General features: G+C 44.4%; 1 protein-coding gene across 2 annotated transcripts in view; it reads left to right on the top strand.

The window, feature by feature from the left end:
- The window catches only part of Ush2a (usherin), a 701,257-nt gene that overhangs the window by 665,967 nt on the left and 20,144 nt on the right, over positions 1–15,146 (top strand). Inside the window, exon 64 of one of the 2 annotated variants that reach the window (XR_004946207.1) lies at positions 13,851–14,068. Coding sequence is in view for 1 of the 2 variants with exons in the window: in XM_036202543.1 (XP_036058436.1) it covers positions 13,851–14,057 (207 nt within the window). In the remaining variant the exon portion in view is untranslated. The remainder of the gene's footprint in view (positions 1–13,850; positions 14,069–15,146) is intronic. The other variant, XM_036202543.1, reaches the window with a different exon arrangement.

Raw genomic sequence — 15,146 nt, 5'->3', positions numbered from 1 at the left:
ACAAGAAGCAGAAGATAGTGAGTGCTGGTACTCAGCTCAGCAGAAGATCGGGAGTGCTGGTACTCAGCTCAGCAGAAGATCGGGAGTACTGGTACTCAGCTCAGCAGAAGATCAGGAGTGCTGGTACTTGGCTCAGCATAAGATCGGGAGTGCTGGTACTCAGCTCAGCAGAAGATAGGGAGTGCTGGTACTCAGCTCAGCAGATCGGGAGTGCTGGTACTCAGCTCAGCAGAAGATAGGGAGTGCTGGTACTCAGCTCAGCAGAAGATAGGGAATGCTGGTACTCAGCTCAGCAGAAGATAGGGAGTGCTGGTACTCAGCTCAGCAGAAGATAGGGAATGCTGGTACTCAGCTCAGCAGAAGATAGGGAGTGCTGGTACTCGGTGTGGTCCAGGGCAGCCAGCTCAGGGAACACCCCCCACATTTGGAGCAGGTCTTCACGCTCAGTTAACGATGTCGATAGTCCCTGGAAGGGATGCTCAGAAATTTGTCTCTACCTTGGTCCTAACTCCCTTCGAGGTCACAATCAGTGTTAATCAGGCTCTTCAAGTCACCTGAAGCTTTACCTACCGTGTTCATACCACACACCCAGTTACCGAGATTGAGGAGGAGGCTAAAAACCATGGCCTCCACCACAGCTTCAAGATTGGTTAGTAAGGACTGAGGATGTGCCTCAGTGACAGAGGACTTCCTTAACTTTCACAAGCTTCTGAGTACACTTTCTGGAGATGCCAGAAGGAAACTGGCTATGAAGACCAAGAAGCCTGTCTGTAATGTTTCTATACATGTTAAGTCTAAACATAGATATTTAGGAGATCTGAGGTTATCTCACACCCCCGTGCACCAGCAGAAGAGGCTTCTGCTTCTTCAGGGCCACCTGTTCACCTCAAGTTCTTATGGCCACACTTGTTCTGCTCTGGACAGACAGCTCTCTGCACCCACAGCATAGCTCCATATAAAAGAGCTGCTTGACCAAACCCCTGAGAGATGAGGAGGCACTGTTACCCTGTTCCTCATATCTCACAGGAGAAAGGGAAGGAAGGGAAGGAGGGGAGAGAGGGGAAGATGAAGAGATGAGGAAGAGAACAAGGGATGGAGAACATACCCCATTGCTTGCCCACATGTGGCATTCTTCCTTGGTAGAATCCTTCCTGGGTGAGAGGGGTACCCAGCAGGCTTTGCTACTCTCTGATAACTGAAAAGCCACTGAGAAAATCTAAAGACTGTAGTGGATTGTATGGAACCAATAGTGTAGTTCTGCCAAATTCTAAATGAATGCCCTAGTTAAATGAAGGCATCGAATCCACAGGTGGAAACAAACATGGTTTTGTTAAATCTGACACCCTCAACTGCAGCCTCTGAAAAGAGGGGTGGGCCTCTCCTTCATTGATTTATCTGTCTGTTGATGTACCTGATGGTTAAGATGGCCACAAACACCCAGGAAACTGCCCAGTTCTCTCCTGGACACCTATAGATCTGTAATAGAAACCAGAAATAAGATTCTGTCTCTGATGGACCCATTGACTTGTTCCAATGTTTCTTTTGCTTATACTTGGTCACTTTTTTTGAGAGATTTTAATTGAGAATAAGGCAAATTAGAAAACACCATCTAATGAACAAATTTTAATATAACAATATTGTGTGTGATGAACAAATTTTAATATAACAATATTGTGTGTGTGTGTGGTGTGCATACATGCTGTGCACACACATGAGTGGGATCACAGGTTGTGCAAGTGTGTGTCTGTGTACAGAGGCCTGAGCAGGATATCACTTGTCTTCCCATGTTATTCTCCTACTCACTGTCTGAGTTAGGTCTCTCACTGAACCAAAAGCTGACTGTAGATGTCACAGGGCTAGCCTGAACCAAAAGCTGTCTATAGATGTCACAGGGCTAGCCTGAACCAAAAGCTGACTGTAGGTGTCAGAGGGCTAGCCTGAACCAAAAGCTGTAGATGTCACATGGCTAGGAAGCTGTCAAGATCCCTTTGTCTCTTCCCCTTAATGCTGAGGTTATGGGCATAGGCAGCTGTCCCAGTTTTTTGTGTAAGTCCTGGAGGTTTGAGCTCAGGTCCTTGTACTTGGGCAGAAAACACTCTTATCCACCAAGCCATCTGCCCAGCTCAAAAAGAAAACAGATTTTTGAAAGCCAGGCTTTTATGTATTCTTAACCCTCAAAGTTCTAGAGTAAAGGAAGATACAGAAAGAGCTATGGATTAAACTTAGAATGCTATAAGGGTTTTCAAAACTTTTAGTGTTGCATAACAACTAGTTGGAATCCAGAAGTGAGTCATGGGTTGCTGTGCAGCCAGCCCTGCTGCATCCTCACCTGTCTTTTCATGATGGTCATTGCTAGTGTCTTGATGTTTACTATGTGCTGAGGGAGAAATACTTGAAGAACTTGACATGCATTAACTCATTTGTCTCATCTCCTCTCTGTTACTCTCACAAATCCCATGGCAAAGCAATTTAGTAGGGAAGTGATTGGTTTGGCTTATAGGTCACATTCATCATTGAGGAAAGTTAAGGTGGGAACTCAAGAGGAACATGAAGCAAGAAACCACAGGCACAGCTGATGGTTGCTCACACAGGTTCATGTTTGGCTAGCTTTCCTGGAATCACTTGCCCCAGAGAACCATGCAGCACACAGTGGTTTGGGTCCTTCCACATGATGAAAATTCTAGACAGTCCCATAGAGGTGTCCACGGATGACTGTAGTCCAGTCGATTCCTCAATCAAGGCTTTCCTTTCAAATGACCCAAGGCTGTGTCAAGTTGACAACTAAAGCTACCGAGGACCTGGGAGTAGTCCTGCAAGGTGGGCACTGTTACCTCTTCTGCATTATCGGAAACCGAAGTGACTCAGCCAGTTACCCAGTTGAAGAGGGGAGTGGAAGAGCCCAGATCCTGACCCTCTGTAACTTTCTAGCCCCACTTTCACATATTTTTCTGCTGAAGCACAGCTCCTTCACGCCTGTGAGAAGTACAGATGGGCTCCAACCTGGTTGTAAAACTTACTGGTTCTATATCTTTAGCAAGTGGTTTTGTTTGCTCTACTTTTTTGTTTGTTATCTAGTATGCTGGTTCATTTTTGACAACTTGATAGAAGCAAGCAACTGGCGTCTACAAACAGGAATCTTAATTGAGAAAATGTCTCCATCAGACTGGCCTGCAGGAAAGTCTATGGGGCATTTTCGTGATTCATGAGAGATGTGGAGGGCCCAGCTCACAGTGGGGAGTGCCATCCCTGGGCACATGGCCCTGTATAAGATGGTTGAGCAAGCTATGGAGAGCAAGCCAGTAAACAGCACTCCTCCATGGTCTCTGCTTCAGTTCCTGCCTCTAGGTTCCTGCCTTGTCCTCACTCTGTGATGGAATATTTTATGGAAGTATAAGCAAAATACGTCCCGTCTTACTTTTCTGTTGCTGAGACAAAACACTGTGGCCAAGGCAACCTGTAAAAGAAAACATTTAATTTGGGGATTACAGCTCCAGAGGGTTAGAGTCCATGACCATCACAGCAGGGAGTATGGCAGCAGGCAGGCAGGCATGGCACAGGAGCAGAAACAGAGAGCTTCCATCTGATCCATAAGCACAAGGTGTGGAGACCCTGAAAATGGCACAGGTTTTTGAAACCTGAAAACCCAATCCCAGAGGCACACCTCCTCCAATAAGGCCATACCTGCTAGTCCAAAGAGTTCCACAAAAAGGAAACAAATATACAAATATTTGAACCTACAGAGGCCATTCTCTTTCAAACCAGCACAGACCCTTCCCTCCCACATTGGTTTTAGTCAGTGATTTGTCCTAACAACAGAAAAGCAAACTGGGACTTCTGTAAAATGGTGTTAAAAAACTGATTTCAATAAGGATTTTGAGTGGGTTGAGGTTAAAGACATTATAATACATTAACACCTATACACAAAAACTAAAATGTAATATTAAATGCACAGGAAGCATTCAATATCCAGAGCCCTGTAAAGAGAACAGTTAGAGTGAGTGGGGGAACTGTTCTGAGCACCTGTGAATGAAGACTCCACTCTGCTCCCACAAGGAGTGTCTCACTGATACCTGACTTCATCTTCTTGGCCTCTGGCCCTTACTCAGCACTAAGCTCAGGTTCTGCACACAGGGTCTTTGCACGGGCTTTTCCTTTGTGATCTGTTCCTACTGATCTTTATTTGGTGCCCTCTGCTGACTTGAATGGTAGCTTGAATATCACTCCTAAAGATCCTGTTTGAACATCACTCCTACAGATCCTTCTGGACAGACTGACATCTCTCCTATATACTGCATGAATACACACACACACACACACACACACACACACACACACACAAGCACATATATGCTCTGTACCATCATTTCCTCCCTACCTTGAATTATTATTACCTGTCTGTGTCTGTTCTTGTGGATTACCTCTTCTCACTTGGATGTTTGATCCATCCTTGATTACTGTGGTATGCCAGGTTGGAAACCAGTGTCTGACACACAGATGTGGCTTAATCAGTATCTGTTAAATTCATGGATAATTATCTTGCCCAGTGTCCTAGTTAGCATTAACTATCCACTTGATACAACCTAGAATCACATGAAAAAGGAGTCTCGGTTACTCAACTACTTCTATTATCAGGTTAACCTGTCAGCATGTCCATTAGGGATTGTCCTGATTGATAACTGACATAGGAGGGTCCAGCCCTCTATGGGCGGCACCATCCGTTAGCAGGTATATAATTAGCCCAGCATGGTCCCGTAAGTCAGAGAGCGATCCAGCTGTCAGCATTCCTCTATGCTTTCCGCTTCAAGTTCCAGCTTGTGTCCTTTGCCTAATGACCCTTGATGACAGACTGTGACCTCAAAGGTAAGCCAAATGAGTCCTTTTCTCCACAGTCTGCATTTGTCAGGGTGTTTTATCAAAGCAACAGGGTTCAAACTATGACACCCAGTGAAGTGTACAGTCTTGGCTCACTCTAGCCACTCGCTGTGGAGACACTGCATACTTTCAGGGCTGTACCAGACAGGGTATATTTCTCATTTTATTTAACATGATGAAATCTGCACTCAAAAAGTAGAAATGGAGGCCTGTGACCTTTCCCCTCTTTTGATCAGTCCAAAGCCCAGTGGTGAGATGATGCCACCCACATTAGGGTGAGTCTTCCCACCTCAACATTATCAAGGTAATCTCTCACAGGCATGCTCAGAGGTCAGCCTAATCTGGACAGCCCCTCACTCAGGCTGCTTTCCCCGGTCATTCTAGATCCTGTAAAACGGACAGGTGAAATGAATTATCATAGAATCAAGTAGAAAGGAGGCCTGGGCTTGGGCTCGTATCACACAGTTCTACTGGAAAGCATGCCCTACACTTAGCAAACTGCATATCCTTCTATGTGCTTCAGTTCCCTTGTGAAATGAGAATATTAATGCCAACTGCATGGCATTGTTGGAATGATTAAATACCTTGATGAAATGATTAACTACAAGGGGGATGACCAACCTCTTAACATCACAACCTGATTCTCTCACCTACAAAGTTCATGCTGGAGAGCCACGTAATCTAGCTACAAGAACAACAACAAAAATCTCACAATGCTTTCAGTATGTTTACAATTTTGTGTTGGGTCCATTTGACTCTGGGGGTCCAGGGTGGTCCATGGGTCAGACACACACACCTAATAGCACGTGTAACAAGCAATCTAAAGGGTGAAGGGAGCCGGTTTCCTCCTCCTGCGTACGCATTCCCTCTGAAAACTAAATGATATCAAGTTCCTCCAAAGCATAACAGACAGCACAAAACTTAGCAAGCAGTAAACTCCAAACCTTCATTCTTATGAAGCGTGAATTAAGGTTATCTCAGTGTTTCCCACTGTATTTAAGCCGCTTCTCCCACCTCCTAGTTTAGAACAGAGTCCGAGTTGCGTCTCCGGAGCAGTCCAGCCAGTGCAGCCGTGGTCTCAGCGGGTAGAGAGTAGACAGCCGTTTCTAACACGGGAAATGTCTCCTAAATTCTTTAGTAACTTCGTATCTCTGAATTCCAAAAGTGCCGGTAGAAAACGAGACAATGTTTGAATTAAACATTGAATTAAATTAAGAATTGAATTAAAATCATGTTCCTTCTTGCCTGATCCAGAGTGTTTTGGATGAATGCAGGGACTCTGTACGAGAAAGAGTGCCCGAGATCTAGCAAGGTATCCGGCAAACAGAGGCCCTGGGCAGAGCCCATTTGATGGTAAAGAGTCAGACAGGCAGATAACAGGCAGCTTCAAAGCCCTCCAACAAGTAGTCCTACCTGGCTGGAGCCTGTAGGCTATTCACAAAATAAAATAGTCCCATAGCCATGTAATCACAGATTCATTGCTTTCTCTCTTGAGCCATGAGACTCTCTACCTAGTTCTGGCAAAGTCCATTCTGGTGTGTTCCTATTCAAACATATTCAAAACCCATGGCAAGCTGCCCCTTAAAAAGGCATTAGCGTGAGTGCCAAGGGAACACACTCCAAGACTGTAGAGGGACCGATACGATTTTCCTTGATTGTATCTTTTTATTTATGAGGCATAATTTATGAATGCCGGGGAGCAAACTGCACTGACTGATGATTAAGGAGCGCCAAAGCCATAAATCAGGAACCATGTAGGAAGTGTGGACTGTGATCGAATCTATTGAATTAGCTGTTGGCCCAAGCCAATACAGGTATTGGAAAGACCCTTTTAATATCTATTTGTCTCCCTCATGGGAGTGTGATAACAATCACATTCCATGCCCCTGGGAAACAAATAATTTAATTGTTTGCCTGTTAACATGCAGCCTACTTACTCCACTGATTAATGACTGGCATGGCTGCTCGAGTTGTATTTTTTTTTTTAATTTCTGATGTGAATTGTTAACACTATTTTCATTCTCTGGTTTTTATAAACAATGAGGTCTCTTTCTTCCTGCTACTTGAAATGAACTTGTCCTCAGAATCATCGAAATGCTGCTTAATCAAACATTCCACGAGGAATATTTTTAATCAGACACTCCACAAGGAAATGTGTGAGAGAATGTCACCAAAGTTAAATGCATCCCATGCCAAGCATGAGGTCATGAGTTTGAACCTAGATTCTAGTAAAAATTAAACAAAAGTAGTAGCACATACTAATGATCCTAGTGCTGTTGAAACCATTAGGATTCCTGGGACTCACTGGCCAGTCAAGCTCCAAGACTTGAGGGACCCTGTCTCAAGACATAAGGTGGAGAGTAATTGGCAAAGACACCTGATGTTACCTTGGACTTGTGCACACACACACACACACACACACACACACACACACACACATTTGTGTTTGTTTCAAAGATTGTAGGTAGTGCTGATAACAAAACACACTCTAAACAGACATTTGTAGTTGGACTTTTATGTTGGGATCATTGCCTCCCAATAATGACACAGAGACTTTTTTTTTTTTTTTTTTTTGGAGCTGAGGATTGAACCCAGGGCCTTGCACTTGCTAGGCAAGCGCTCTACCACTGAGCTAAATCCCGAGACTTCTTATTCATTATGAAAGCTCAGCTGCTAGCTTAGGCTTGTGCAGCAGGAATCTTAATAAGTCTTATTAACAAAATCAAACCTGGAGCCAGGTATTGGGGTGAATGCTAGAAGATCAGAGAGTCAGAACAGGCCACAGCTTCCTCACCTCTCCAGTTCCTCAGCTAATTCTGTTTCCTCAGACTGGAAGCCTCTGGGTCCTCATCTGAATGGGTCTCAGCTGAACTGTGCTGCTTCTAAGCCTGAATGCTTAACCAGCCAAATGCTGCTAGTTTCTGGTCTTCATGCCTTATATATCTTTCTCTTTCTGCCATCACTCCCTGGGATTAAAGGGCGTGTTCTCCATGTTGGCTGTATCCTTGAACACACAGAGATCTGCCTAGCTCTGCCTCCCAAGTGTTGGGATTACAGGCGTGCACCACCACTGCCCAGCTTCTGCTATGGCTTGCTCTGACCCATTTTCTAGCCACCATTTTTTGGCTCTGTATCTAGTGGCTGTCTGTTCTCTGACCCCAGATAAATTTATTAGGGTGCATGATATTTTGGGGAACAATACCACCACAGGCTTGTTTTTAGCTAGCTCTTATAACTTAAGTGAACCCATCTATTCATCTGTATGCTATCCCAAGGCTTGTTTACCTCATCTATAAACTGTCCACCCTGCTTTCCTGCTTCCTCTGTGTCTCCTTGTGCCTTTGCCCTTCTTTTCCCTGTGTCCTCTGTGTCTAGAAATCCTGCCTAGCTACTAGCTGCTCAGCTTTTTAGTACCAATCGGAGTGACACTTCTTCACAATGTACAAAAAGGTTATTCCACAACAGAAACTCTGAAGAGAAGTTGAAACATGGTGTGCCTAGATTTCTGTTCCTGGTTCTGTAGTATTTTGCAAAGAACATTAGATGCAAGAATCAGCCGGAAGCATGCTGAGAACCCACGTTCTGGGGTCGTCTCACAGGAATGCTGGTGCAAGAGCCCAAAATGATGTGGAGGACCCCAGTCCAGGAGCCCTCCTGACACCCGCTCAAAGACAGTCTCTGCTTCCAAAGAGTACTTACTGCTGCTACAGCTGTCCAGGTGCTTAGTGGCAGGTGTTCACACGTTATGTAATTAAAATTAAGGAAAGATACAGTAATTAGGCTTTGAGGGAAATGAGTAAATTAAAGAACAGCTTTATATTTTTAATGGACAACAAGCAAAAAGATGATACCCATCAGTACTTAGATTAAATACATATTGCACTGAAAACAGCAATGTGTGTATATCTCAGTAGCAAATCCAGCTGACATTCTTTTTTTTTTCATTTTTCTTTATTAAGAAATTTTCTACTCACTCCACATGCTATCCACAGATCCCCTCTCCTCCCTCCTCCCACCCCCCAGCCCTCTTTCCCAAGCCACACCACATCCCTGCACCCCCACATCCCCCAAATCGAGGTCTCCCATGGGAAGTCAGCAGAGCCCAGCACACTGAGCCTAAGCCCCCTCCCACTGCACCAAGGCTGTGCAAGATGTCACACCACAGGCACCGGGTTCCAGAAGCCTGCCCATAGACCAGGGACAGATCCTGATCCCCCTGCCTGGGTGCCCCCCAAACAGTTCAAGCCAAACATCCATCTTCCATATCCAGAGGGCCTAGTCCAGTCCCATGGGGGCTCCACAGCCACCAGTCCACAGGTCATGGGTCGAGCTGACATTCTTAATGTACTGATCGCTGCCAAGCATAGAATCCATGGTTAAACATTTCAGTTATTTTATATTTATTAAAATTATTTGTAGTTTCATCTTGTACTGTAACACTTTCCATTGTTACAACGGAAACCTAAAAGTCAAAACAAAACTATAACAACAACAAAAACCTAATGTGATTCATCCTGACTTGCTTACCTTTTTAACAGTTCCCTACTGGGAAGTTCTGAACTATAATGTGTGGTGTTGTGTTAACTACATGCACACATATAAAGTGTTACCAAATGTAAATAAGGAGCCTTTTTAACCATCCTTAATTTGTTTATTGGTCAGGTGTGTTTATGATATGCCCTGGGTGTACAGCCTGTTTCCCTTCTCTTGTCATGGAATTCATAGTAGGTAACTCCGTGTCTGTTCAGAAGGTACTTGATTTTCTGGCTTTTATATTGATCTGTTAAAACTCAAAGGCCAGGGAGCTGGAGAGTGCAGTTCTGTAGTGGAATGCCTACCTACCTAAATTCATCTCCTAGGATACAAAGCAGAAATCACACTAATACACTAGTCGACATTTCCTGTCCATGTTTTCTCCATCTTCCTCCGTCCATGTTAACGAGCTTCCTGCCTCTACAACAAATGCTTGAGGTAACTTGAGGAGGGGATATTTCCTTTGGCTGTTTCAGAGGTCGCAGGGCCACGGCCACTGGGTTGCATTGTTTCGGGGCCTGTGGAAAAGCACAGCATTGTGGTGAGAAGGCCACAGTGGGAACAAGCTGCTCACTTCATGACAGCCTGAACTAAGAGAGGGAGTGGTAAGGGGCCAGGACAAAATAGACCCTTCACTGACACTCCCCAGTGACCCCTTCTTCTGCCTAGGTCTCACCTCCATACTTTCCAATATCCCGTTAAGTTCTAGATCCCTAAGTGAGTTGATCCAGTCACTTCCCAAAGCTGCCACCTGTGAGGATGGGCGTGTTGGAGCCAAGCCTTCATCAGGTGACCTTCTGGTGGACACTTAATCCAAGCCATAATGCCACCCTGTTAAATGTTACCAAATGCGGTAATTGTTTCTAAAAAGAAATCATAGACATAATCTGGGTTAATATTTTAATTATGAACCAGAACATACTTCAGTCCATGCCTTGCTAAACTGGGCAGATAAAAATGATAATGTATTTTTGATATAGACATTTTTTTCCCCACAGGGAGTGGGCATGGAAGGGGGAAGGGGGGCAGAGAACAGAGACCGAGAAAAGCCGCCATCACAGAGTCTGTCTTTTTCTTCCGGTCTTTGGTATGATGCACATAGGCACCTTTCCTGCCCGTGAGACCCACCATGCTTCAGCATCTGTCAGCATCTCCTCACTGTAACCATTTTCACTTTCACTGTGGCTCATGTAAATAGGCTGATCCTGCTTTGCATAAGCATGTTGATTTATATGAATGCTATTTTGATCTCAAATTGATTGAATACTAAGAAGGAAATCTAGGGAAGAAGAGCAATGTGTATGAAGGTCTCTTATCAAAGACAAGAGAGAATACTAGGTCCTAAGTACATTCCCTGCTAGGACAGGGAGTTTATATCGTCTATATTTCAGAAGATAATATTCCCAAATACACTAACACCTATAAACTGAGGCCTACTTGTTTTCAAATACAATGGACTAAGCACTGGAAAGACAACCTGAGTTTGGCTCCCAGCATCCACACGGGGAAGTTCATGACTACCTCCAACTCTACCTCCAGGGCAGGTGGTGCCCTCTTCTGGCCTCCTCAGGAAGCTGCAGTCATGTGCACATATCTACACACTGACAAATAGACATGCACAATTAAAAATAACAAAATTATTAGATTAAATCACATCTTGAAAATAACACTGCACCTGATCAAATCCTTTGGCACAGGAAGACATGAAGACCAGTGCTAACTCCAGGAGTAGCCTCACAATCCCATGCTGCATTGACATGGAACATGATGAGCCACTTCTGATCACATACCCAAAGGACCCTGGAGCCAATAAATATCCACAGAGTTACTTTCACAGCCGGGATTCCTGCTGTACTGCTCACAGTAGCCTGTTATGGAATCAGCCTAGATGTCCATCAATAGATAAATGGACAAAGAAAATGTGGTCCATATACACTGGAATGTTATTCAGCTATAAAGAGGAAAGAAATTGTGATGTCTGCAGGAAAATAGACACAGTGGAACATCATTGTGTTAAGCAAAGTGAGTCAGGCTCAGAAAGGCAAATAGTGCGTGTTGTCCTCATATGTGGAATCTAGGCTTTGGGTGTGTGTGCATGTGTGTACGAGTATACATGTGTTTACATGTATGTACTTGTAGAAACAGGGAAGTAGAATAAGGACCCTAATTGGGGAGATCCTAGGGAACTATGGGAGGGAGAACAAGGGAGTGATGGAGTATGTGTGGGATGGAAGTGAAAGGGAACTCTTCAGAGGGAGTCAGGAGCCCAGCAAGAAGAAAGGAGGGCAGGGAAAGGCAGTGGGTGGAAAAGCACAGATCAAAACTAAAAGTAATAACATATAAGTATGAAAACGCCATAATGAAGCTTACTTGTGTTTTAACTTTAAATGCTCTCAGCCCTGGGCTTGACTGCCCCCTGTACTTCCTTTAGGGACCTCCCTTTAGTGCATCTCTCCACGGCTCGTGGCAGCTGTCTGAATAGGCACTCAGTATTATTTGCTGGATTTGTCTGATATCAAACCACCTTCCACAGGTTTCCTTCTTGTGACCCTGATTGATATCAGCATGCCTGTAAATTGCCAAGAGCCAGTTCCTGGCAGGGAATCTGATATTGACCTTTGTACTCTATTTTACATGTTTCCTAGAATATTGTCTTTTCAAATCTTGTCACTGTGAAAGTCCCCTCCATTCTATCCCTGGAAGGTTGCAGTTAAAGGGGTTTGTCTCCAGGTCCCTGAGCCAGGCACCCTCTCTCTTGGGACTCGACATCTGATCTCTTCATCAATAACCTAGTATTCTACCCCCTGTAAGACTGACCTTGGCCTTTCCAGAGGGCACAAGAGCAGCTTGGATGGTACTCTGATGTGGACACTAGCTTGCAGACACCCCGATATCATAGAGACAGATTTCTCTTCCTGACTCCCCAGTCCATCACAGGTAACCTGCTCAGCTGAGACAATTCACTCAACATGTCTTCCACCCTTGCACATTAAGGAACCTGACCTAATCTAGACCTTCAGACCCTTGGTATCTTATTTATACATAACCACAACCTGCAGAACCGAAAGCTTGGTTTACCAGAAAGAGTACAATTTTAGCCCTCACCTACAAAACCATACGTGGTACACACACGTACACAACATAAAATATTTTAAAGTGCTTTGAAAGAAAAACAGTTTGTAAAAAATATGAGTGGCTATATGCAAATCAGGAGAGACAGTGCACTCTTTAAAGAGCTGATTTCACTGGGAAGCAGGTTGGCTTCCTCTTTTGAAAAGGGAGCTGCTGGCAATCCTATTGGCAAGGGGCTGGAGATTTACATTTGACAGCAGCTCAACCTCAGAAGTTTGCTCTCACAAAGGCATCTGCCCCCAAAAGAAACACAAACACTGATAGGACTTGGCCTTGCTGTTAAAAGTCTGCCAAGGTGTTTCTTCTCCAGAAGGTGTACTGATGTAAGAACAAACAACACAGAACTCTCACTTCAGAGTGTCCCAGCTCTTTTCCAACATAGCTTGTTTTGAAACACCCAGCCAGCCTCCTGATACTGCACACCTGGAGAGAGTCCATACATACCCAAGCAAGCTTCCACACTTGTCTTTAAAGGCCCATGGAAATTTATTTATTTTTTTAGTAAACAGAGTAAAAGACAACCAATGAGGAAAAATTTCCCCAAAGTTGCAGTTGCCCCTGATAGCTGAATGGGGAACACCACGTGGAGACACAGTCTTCTTGTGTTGCCATTGCCATCTATCATTCTGATTGATCACTGTGTGCTCGGCTGTTATTGGGCCTAATTTAACCCTATATGCTCACACATCCATCCACCTGGTCTATTGTACCTGACATTCTACAAATTACTTACTCAGGCAAATGGCGACCCAAGGCGACCTTTTAGGATATTCGTGTTTAATTATACAAATGGTTCTTGATAAATAAGATTATACATCTCCCCATATGTTTATCCCCTCCTTGATGAAAGGAAATTTGATTTTCATGCAGATTTAATGGAGACAGTGTTTAAGAATTGCTGAGTTTTATGGAGTCTGGGGATCTATCCAGTCTGAAGGACCTGACAAAAAAACCCCTCGGCTGCTCCACAGAGGCAGAGGGGAGCATTTCAGCCAGCTGTAGTCTGCCTACTCTCCCTTCTTGTCCTGTGATCCTTCATAATTACAAACTTGAAAGATCAAAATTCATCCTATTCTATTGTCTTCAGCTGGTTTGGGTAGCTGATTTATTTATCTATTTTTACTTTTTATTGAGACACTCTAGCTCTGGCTGGTCTGGAACTCGCTCTGTAGACCAGACTGGCCTTGAACTCAGAGATCTACCCGCCTCTGATTCCCAGGTGCTAGGATTAAAGGTGTGCACTTCTAAGCCTGTTATTCTTTTCCAGGGTGAGGGAACCTTGGTTTTGATTGTCTTGTTGATTCTTTTTGAAGGTATGGGCAGTGAATTCTGCAGGAAAAGCCCCAAGTAACTGGACTCGGTGTAGAACTGGACCAGCCCCACCAGAAGGGATCAAAGCGCCCACATTCCACACTGTCTCCTCCACCCAAGCAGTGGTCAACATCAGCACACCAGAGAGACCCAATGGGAACATCAGCCTCTACCGGCTGTTCTCCAACTCCAGCAGGACCCACATTGTGGTGAGTACACGGTGCAAAGAGCTGACACCCAGCAGGGCTTTTCCTAAAAGCCACTGCCTCTGTGCTCTGGCTCTGCCCTCCTCCATCCTTCTTGTGCGTATACTCTCATTACCCTGTGGTCAAAAGAAGGTCTTCTGAGAGACTGAGCTTTTAGGAAACAGAAAACATCGGAACTGGGACAAGTGCCAGGCAGGATGGTATTGAAGATTCCAGAGATGTGAGAAACCAAAGACTTTACACATACGCAAATTAATTTAATTTAGAAAAATAGAGGCTGGGTACCTGAAGAATGGTGGCATATGTACATGATGAGGTGGATGGAGTAAATGCTAATATGAAAAAGAAAAGATGAAGCAAAGGATGTTCTGGAAACCCCAGTTTTGACACACACAGATCTCTAACAAAAGGAAAATCCAGTCTCTATTGGTGAAGGTGAATTCAAGAAAGTTCCACCTGCTCAGGAGGCAGAACCACTGGGCACAGCTGTCTCCACAGCTGTCCTTAACACATTTGAGGAAAGTCAGGGGACAGAAAGGAGCATGGAGGGATCTTATTACAGTGAGTTGTAACCAGGCCTGTGGAGAGGGAGGCCACTCCAGAAACCAAGAAAGAATGGCATTGGCGTTGCAAACTGGAGCACAGCAATAAGGCCAAAGTAGCTTGGCGAGGTGACTGCTTTTGTAAAAAGGGGCACCAAAACCCAAACCCGGCTAGGAAGCACACTGGCACATGGACAGGAAGTTTATTTCGTGTTTATTCTAATACTGGTGGTGGCTGTCTTTCTCCACTGGCTGGAGTCTGACCTTATAGTGTTTTGAGATTGGCTAGTTTTAAAGGAAAGGAAGGGGAACTAGAAAGGATATGCTGCTTAAATCACTGAAATTCACAGAAGGGGGTAGTAAATGAAAGTTTTTCTGGGTGGGGGCATTAAAATATTTACATAAAGCTTTTACAAAGTAAGGAAGATACAAATATTTTAATTCCTTGTCATAAACAGAAAAATCTTCAGCATTTGACAGAAAAGATGAATATGTAATGTTCCTTACAGCTAGGAACCCACTGCTAAGCAGTCACCCAGACTGTGTAGGT

The sequence above is a fragment of the Onychomys torridus genome, chromosome 11, assembly GCF_903995425.1.
Source record: "Onychomys torridus chromosome 11, mOncTor1.1, whole genome shotgun sequence".
NCBI classification, from domain to species: Eukaryota; Metazoa; Chordata; class Mammalia; order Rodentia; family Cricetidae; genus Onychomys; species Onychomys torridus.
The sequence above is the reverse complement of the archived record's forward strand: the minus strand, read 5'-3'. Positions and strand labels throughout refer to the sequence as shown.